General features: G+C 42.2%; 1 protein-coding gene across 1 annotated transcript; it reads right to left on the bottom strand.

The window, feature by feature from the left end:
• Positions 1-2,332: 2,332 nt before the first annotated feature.
• Positions 2,333-5,734, bottom strand: UQCC6 (ubiquinol-cytochrome c reductase complex assembly factor 6). Its single transcript, XM_012772709.3, has 3 exons — positions 5,602-5,734; positions 5,118-5,235; positions 2,333-3,089 (listed from the first exon to the last, which is right to left on the bottom strand). Exons 2-3 carry the CDS (start codon positions 5,223-5,225, stop codon positions 2,994-2,996), a joined length of 204 nt encoding a protein of 67 aa, XP_012628163.1. The 5' UTR covers positions 5,226-5,235; positions 5,602-5,734; the 3' UTR covers positions 2,333-2,993.
• Between the last annotated feature and the right edge of the window lie 2,368 nt (positions 5,735-8,102).

Below are 8,102 nucleotides of genomic sequence, written 5' to 3'. Positions count from 1 at the left end.
TAGTTTAATTCTCCACTCCTTTTTGAATGTGGCTAGACTTAGTGAATCACTTCTAAAGAATGGAAAGGGAAAAATGGTAACTTTTGCAATGGAGAAACCTGGCAGACACTACCTTAATCAAGTGATCAAGGTTAATATTAGAAGTAATGTGTACCCCATGATAGGATATGATGAGAAGGGCGCTTCACTTCTGTGGTATTCTTTCCCCAAAACCCCTATTATCAACCTAATGAGAAAAATATCAGGCAAATTTAGGCTTTGCCAATAGTGCTCTTCAAGTTTCAAGATCATGAAAAAGGAGGGAAGACAGAAATACTGCGGTTGGAGGAGACTAAGGTATGTGATAACTAAATGCAGTGTGATACCCTAGACTAGATCCTGGAAACAAGGCATTAAATGGAAAAACAAATCCAAATAAGGTCTAGAGGACAGTTGAGAGTAATGTACCAATATTGGTTTCTGTGATGTACCATGGTAATTTAAGATGACAACATTCATGGAAATAGTAGGGAATATACAGGACCTCTATCACCTAGTTTTTCTATAAATATAAATGCCAATTTTTTTTAAGCTGTCTTTGAAAAAAATCACCCAAAATTCTACCACAGAGATAACCATAAGGCATTGAGTGAGGATCCACACTAAGATACTTTATGCTTTTGAAATGCACTCTTGTTTATGGGAGAAACAATTTCTACTTTAACTATTAAAACCATATGAAATGATTGTCTTTTTTTTTTTTTTTTTTTTTTTTTTTGAGACAGAGTCTCGCTTTGTTGCCCAGGCTAGAGTGAGTGCCGTGGCGTCAGAGCTCACAGCAACCTCAAACTCCTGGGCTCGAGTGATCCTTCTGCCTCAGCCTCCCAGGTAGCTGGGACTACAGGCATGCGCCACCATGCCCGGCTAATTTTTTATATATATATCAGTTGGCCAATTAATTTCTTTCTATTTATAGTAGAGACGGGGTCTCACTCTTGCTCAGGCTGGTTTTGAACTCCTGACCTTGAGCAATCCGCCCGCCTCGGCCTCCCAAGAGCTAGGATTACAGGCGTGAGCCACAGCGCCCGGCCTGTCTTTTTTTTTTGAGACAAGGGTCTCATTCTGTTGCCTGGGCTAGAGTGCAGTAGCACAATCAGCTCACTATAACCTCAAGATCTTGTTCTGTTGCCCAGGCTGGTCTCAAACTCTGGCCTCAGGTAATCCACTTTGGCCACCCAAAGTGCTGGAATTACAGGCATCAGCTGACACGCCCAGCCTCTCTTGGACTTTTTCATGATTTAAAAAACCTTTATTATAAAGGAATAACTTAGCACTACTTTTAATTTTTGAGGTTTGTATATATATATCATAGGTCTGTTTTTTTTTTAATATTTATTTTTTTTCTTGAAGTTGTCATGGTGGGAGTATTTACCTATATCACAGATTTGGTTCCCCAAAAAACAATGACATGGAGTTTAGGATATAGAGTGTTTATTAAGGAACACCTGTGGAAGGACAGGAAATGGGATTGAGCAGAAGTTAAACTGCAATGTAGGCCCAAAGACAGTGTCAGTAAACCCCACCGAGAGTTGTGGAACTACAGCTAGGCCCAGCAGTTGCCCATCCCTCCTGTGCTGAAATAGCCAGGCCTTTCTACTCTCACCTCCATCCGTTATTGGATAGGGGCCCCTTCAGGAGGCGTGGCTTTGAGCAAGGAAACTGAGGCAATCCTTGCAGAATCTGACAACTGAAAGCTGCTCAATGACAGCACTCCTAGTTGGGTGGGGGGCGGGAGGGAGGGCAGGGAACAAGCCAGCCATAGGGAATCTAGATGGCACATTTGCACACCCACAACATATATTTTTCACAATGGGAGTCAACTTCAAGAGGAAGAAAATATGTATCTGGGTGCAAGTTGCTTAGAACCAGCACTTACTAAAATAAAGATGGCATTTTTACTAGGTAAATAGTAACTAAAATTAATTTTTTGCCTTCATTAAGTCATTGTCTTGTAGGTGATGGGTTCAAATCATGATTCTGTCAGTAGCCAGACCATCTACTCTGAACCTATATAGGAAAGCTTCTGAAGTGTGGCCCAGTGCATTCGTCCAAGGCAGGATCCTCCCCCTGCACACAAACTGGCCCTAAGGGTCGGGTCCTTTCTTTGCGCAAAAGGTGAGAAATGCCCCCAGCCCTTCATTCTAGAAAGTGATGCGGGCTCCTCGCTGGTATCTACAAAATACTTGCTGTTCATATACTAAAGTCAGCAGAAAATTATTAATACAATTTGAAAATATCAGTGTAACAATAAGAAATAAAAACTCCATTTAGCAAGTTAAATTGACGAAACTAGTTTATGGTTTTAAAATGATTTTATTGTTGATTTACATTCAAGACAATCCACACAGTATGCTTGCAAATAAATACTCTACCTCACGTGATATTCAAGACTATGTTCCAAATCACATTCAAGAAGTAGATGATAGGCTGGGCGCGGTGGCTCACGCCTATAATCCTAGCACTCTGGGAGGCCGAGGCGGGTGGATTGCTTGAGGTCTGGAGTTCGAAACCAGCCTGAGCAAGAGCAAGACCCTGTCTCAACTACAAATAGAAAGAAATGAATTGGCCAACTAATATATATACAAAAAATCAGCCGGGCATGGTGGCACATGCCTATAGTTCCGGCCACTCGGGAGGCTGAGGCAGGAGGATCGCTTGAGCCCAGGAGTTTGAGGTTGCTGTGAGCTAGGCTGACGCCATGGCACTCACTCTAGCCTGGGCAACAAATCGAGACTCTGTCTCAAATAAAAAAAGAAGTAGATGATACACACTTTAGCAGTTTTCAAGAAATATTGGTCAAACCATAATTAAATTTCAATGTACTAAGCACCTCTTCTTGCACTTAGCATTGGACTAGGTGCTGAAGTATTAATAGTTTCACTCAATAAATGTTTAAAAAATGCTTAAGATATAATATTATTCACAGAATTCTTGGCATAGTTGTATTTAAGTGTCTACTGCTGAGAAATTTGAGGTTTGTGCTGTCTCTCTTTTAGTCCCAAAAGCTCTGTTTTGAGTTCTCCAGGCTTCGGTGGAATTTCAGGTATCGTCTATAAAAAACAAAAACCATAGATGTCAATGCTTTCTTAAACTATAATGTAATGTGAACTGAAAGACTTTACACAGTAAAAAAAAACCGAAGTCACCTGCTTGCCACTCAATGATAAATATTACGAGAACCTGTGAGACTCTTTCTAACCTCATATTTATAGGATTCCATCATCCTGGCAATGTCTTAAGTACTACAAGCCTCACAGAGGGATGGTTTGCCACATTTGGAAAATTCATTCCTGCACTATCTACTGACTTCACCATGTGCCTGGTACAGAAAATAGGTACTAGGAATTAATACATTTATTAAAAAATATTAAGCGTCTATTATGTGCAAATCACAAGGCAGCAAGGAAAAAAATACAAAATCCTTGCCTTCAAGGAAGGTGCCTTCATGAGAAGGTGACTTTTTTTATATAATAGCTTTATTGAGAGTTTACATGCCATACCATTCACTGATTTAAAGTGTACAATTCAATGGCTTCTGGTATATTCAAAGTTGTGCATCTATCGCAATTAGTGATAAAATTAGTTGTGCATCTAATTTTAGAACATTTTCATTGCCCCCAAAAGAAACCCCATACCTACTAGCAGTCACTCCCATTTCCATACAACTATTTCCAAACAACTATTAATCTTTCTGACTATATAGATTTACCTATTCTGTTCACTTCATATAAATGGAATCATACGTGGTCCTTTGTTTCTGGCTTCTTTCATGTAACAAAATGTTCTCAAGGCTCATCCATGTTGTAGCATGTTATCAGTATTTCATTTCTGTTTATTGCTGAATACTCTTCCAACGTATGGATATACCATATATTTATCCACTCATCAGCCCATGTGCATTTAAACTGTTTCCACATTTGGGCTAACACATATAATACTGCTCTGAAAATTCATGTACAAGTTTTTGTGTGAATATATGTTTTCATATCTGCTGGGTATAAACCTAGAAGCGGAAATGCTGGATCATATGGTAATTCTATGTTTAACTGTTTGAGGAACTGTCAGACTGTTTTCCTAAGGAGCTCCACCATTTTACATTTCCATCAGCAGTACATGAGGGTTCCAATTTCTCCATATCCTTGACAACACTCGTCATTATCTGTTTTACTATAGCCACCATAGTGGGTATGAAGGGGTATCCCACTGTGGTTTTGATTCGCATTTCTCTGATGACTAATGATGCTGAGCATCTTTTCGTGTACTTACTGGCTGAGAAGGTGACTTCTGAACAAAGACATGAAGGAGGATGAGGGAACCAGCCATGCAGTTATCTAGGAGTGTTTCAGGTAGATGAGATCACAAGTGCAGAGGACTTAAGACAAGAGTGTGCCTTTGTGTTCAAGGAAAAGCAAGGCTGTCAGTATAGCTCATACAAAGTATTCAGGGAAGGGCAAGAGTAGACAAGGGCAGAGGAAAAAAATGGAGTGGGGAGATAAAAGTCTCCAATAGCTTTTACTTTGAAATGGGAGGATACTGGAGAGTTTTGGGAAGAGTGACATGACCTGACTCAAGTGTAAAAAGATGATAATGGTAGCTTTTGGGGGAATAGACCATAGAGGAGCAAGAATGGAAGGCAGAAGACAGGTTGGGGAGCTCTCGCAATAACTAAGATGAAAGCAGACTGACAATAGCTTGAACTGGGTGGTAGCAATGGAGGTGGTGAGAAGTGGTCAGCATCTGAATGTGGGGGGCGGGGACGTAGCTTGCGAAGAGAAGGAAAAGAATGGCCCTGAGGCAGGGATAGGTTTGATGAGTTTGAGATACAGCAAAGAGGCAGGTTTAACTGCAACAGAGGGAACAAGTGAGAAATGTTGGGAGATAGGCCAGCGGTAGGCAGCGGCCAGACTGTGTAGTATCTCACAGGCCATGCATTGTTCTAGATGCAATGGGATGCCATCAGAAGCTTTTAGGCCCACCCACGGGAGATGTGATCCTAATTTCGTTTAGGATCACTTATGCTGCTGTGAGGAAAATGAAGTGGTCCAGGAGCAAGGACTAAAGGGCCCTCCTGCACTCACCAGGTCCGGCCGGTAGTACCTGTGCACCACTTCGGCCCCCGCGCACATGGCTAGGAGGCTGGCTGCGAACATTTTCAGGTAGGTGGCCAAGGGCACGCCCGCGGGCATGGTCGGCGGGCTGCACGGGGAGGGAAAGGGCAGTGTGAAAAGGTTCTCCGCTCACGACGAAGCTAAGCCTGGGGCCGAGGGGCTCCAGGTAGCACTGGCAACAAGCCCCACAGCAGCGAGGGGGCGGAGTCTAGAACGGCTGGGTTCTTCCCCACCCCAGTGCCTCGGCTTTCTCCTTTAGAGGGCACTGAGGGGACGAACGCCCCTACCAGGCCGACGCCCAGCCTTCAATCGTTCATCAGTGTGGGGCGCCTGAGCAGCTCTTGCTGAGCAAGCAGAAGGGCGACACCGGCGGTTCCCCGACGCCTCTCCAATCTCCAGGAGAGGAACTGCGCTACCCACTGCCCCTTTAGCCGCGCCCAGAGAGACACCGTACCGCGAGGTGCACAGATGTGGATCGCCGGTCAGAGGGCGGGCATTAATTCGCTCAGGAGCCGGAGTGGACTGCGAGAGGGCCGGACGGAAAGTACAGGAGCAGGGGGCCGAGCCGGACTGGAAAGCGGAGGGACGCCGGCGCGGGCACGTGACCCCGGCGGAAGTGGGGTGCTGGGAGAAAGCCTGAGTGTTTTTTTTTCCCTCTATAGTTCCTACGCTTCCCAGCCCTGGGCTCCCGGTGCGTCAGCCTATAGTTGAATTTCCCTGCCAGATGTGGCGTCTCAGGCTTGGCTTTGGATTATTCCATCTTTCCTTGTTTCCCACACTCAAAGGAAAGTGCACGTGTTTATCGCCTTTTAATAGGGGTGGAGAATCACACATCGAGCCAATTGCGTGCTTTCGTGTGCGGTCTCTGTAAAGTGAAGTTAAAAGCTCTCATTGTCCTTGTTCCTGGCGTCTTTGATGACTGAAATAGAACCACACCCAAACACCTATGCCCTTTTGTTATCTGTGCTGCTGGGGGAAAAAGGAAACCTGAAATTGACATTATTTAATCCAGGTATTTTTACATTGTTTTGATTATGGATTGATTTTTTTTTTAAGTAAAAAGCGCATGACTGAATTCTGAAGAATTCAGTTGTATGTATAACAGTCACAATATACTCATTTTTAAACAATTTTTGTAGGTATATTTGACATACAATAAACTGAATGTATTTAAAGTATACAATTTGATGGGTTTTGACATGTGAGCCCATTACGATTAAGATAATGAACATATCCATCACCCTCAAAAGTTTCTTTGTGTTTCTTTTTACTCCCTTCCACACTGCCTCATTCCCTGGGTAATCACTGATCCGCTTTCTGTCATTATAGATTAGTTTGCATTTTCTAGAATGTTATATAAGTGGAATCATACAGCATGTACTATTTTTTGTCTGGTTTATTCCAGACAGCAACGTTATTTTGAGATTCACTGCGTTGCGGCATGTGTCAGCTGTTCACTCCTTTTTATTGCTGGGTCTGTTTATATCGCAGCTGGTTTATCCATGTACTTTATCCATTTTGATTGCTTCCAGTTGTTGGTGTGAAAATAAATAAAATTTAAAAGCTGTTGGAACCCCTAAAAATACTTTAACCCTTGAAAGAGGCATGACTGTGAGCGTACAACTTCTGTGCTCAGATTATAGATAAACTCACTTTCTTATTTTTCTTGTTCCATACAATGACTAGAGAGAATTAACCCGATGTCAGGGACAAAAACCTCCTGCCTTCTTAATTTATTACCCTTGTTATAGATTAATTTCCCCTTTGTTATCCTGCTTTGTTTAGACCAGAAGACAGAAAAACCATCATTATTATACCATCTGTAAAAAACAAACAAAACATTAAATGTACCTTTCCCTAAAAGAAACATCCTATAACCAATCAGATTGCTGTAACTATGTGCCAACCCTGTATGAATAATATTGTAATCCTGCTAAAACTCCTCTGTCTCTCCTTATATAAATGAAATCTTAACTTCGCTACTTCAGAGTTCTGACGCCATTCCTTTGGAGTTGGTTTTTCTGGGTGGTCCTTCCTCACACTTTGTGCCTGAATATATTCTCTTTAAATTAGATTCTGACCCTTTTGATTATTTTAGGTCGACATGGACTAATAGAAATAAAGCTGCTATGAACGGTAAAGTATAGCAGAAAGGCTGATATGCAAGTCTTTCTGGGAACATATGCTTCCATTTGTGAGGTACATATCTAGAAGAGTGACTGGAACATATGGTAGGTGGACATTTAACTTTTTAAGAAATTGCCAAACTGTTTTCCAGAGTAGTTGTACAATTTTACATTCCCACCAGCAGTGTATGAGAGTTCCACTTCCTTCACAATCTCTCCAACATTCGCTCTGGTTAGTCTTTTTAATTTTAGCCATTCTAGTATGTAGGTAATGGTTTCTCATTATGAATTGAATTTACGTTTCCCTCATAACTAATAATTCAGGTATTCATGAGCAAAAACAAAACAAGCAACAACAACAAAAACTTGAATACATACCTCACACCGTTATTAAAAAATCAAAATGGGGCCGGGCGCTGTGGCTCACGCCTGTAATCCTAGCTCTTGGGAGGCCGAGGCGGGCGGATTGCTCAAGGTCAGGAGTTCAAAACCAGCCTGAGCAAGAGCGAGACCCCGTCTCTACTATAAATAGAAAGAAATTAATTGGCCAACTGATATATATATATAAAATTAGCCGGGCATGGTGGCGCATGCCTGTAGTCCCAGCTACTCGGGAGGCTGAGGCAGAAGGATCACTCAAGCCCAGGAGTTTGAGGTTGCTGTGAGCTAGGCTGACGCCACGGCACTCACTCTAGCCTGGACAACAAAGTGAGACTCTGTCTCAAAAAAAAAAAAAAAAAAAAAAAAAAATCAAAATGGATCATAGACATTCATGTACTTATAAAGTCACATGTTACATAACAACATTTCAATCAATGGTGGACCAAAT

Source organism: Microcebus murinus, chromosome 10 (assembly GCF_040939455.1).
Source record: "Microcebus murinus isolate Inina chromosome 10, M.murinus_Inina_mat1.0, whole genome shotgun sequence".
NCBI lineage: Eukaryota > Metazoa > Chordata > Mammalia > Primates > Cheirogaleidae > Microcebus > Microcebus murinus.
The sequence above is the reverse complement of the archived record's forward strand: the minus strand, read 5'-3'. Positions and strand labels throughout refer to the sequence as shown.

Coding starts and splice junctions, on each gene's coding strand:
- UQCC6 (XM_012772709.3), bottom strand. CDS start 5,225: ATGCCCGCGGGCGTGCCCTTGGCCACCTACCTGAAAATGTTCGCAGCC. Junction 3,090..5,117: donor GGTACTACCGGCCGGACCTG/GTGAGTGCAGGA, acceptor TGTTTTTTATAG/ACGATACCTGAAATTCCACC.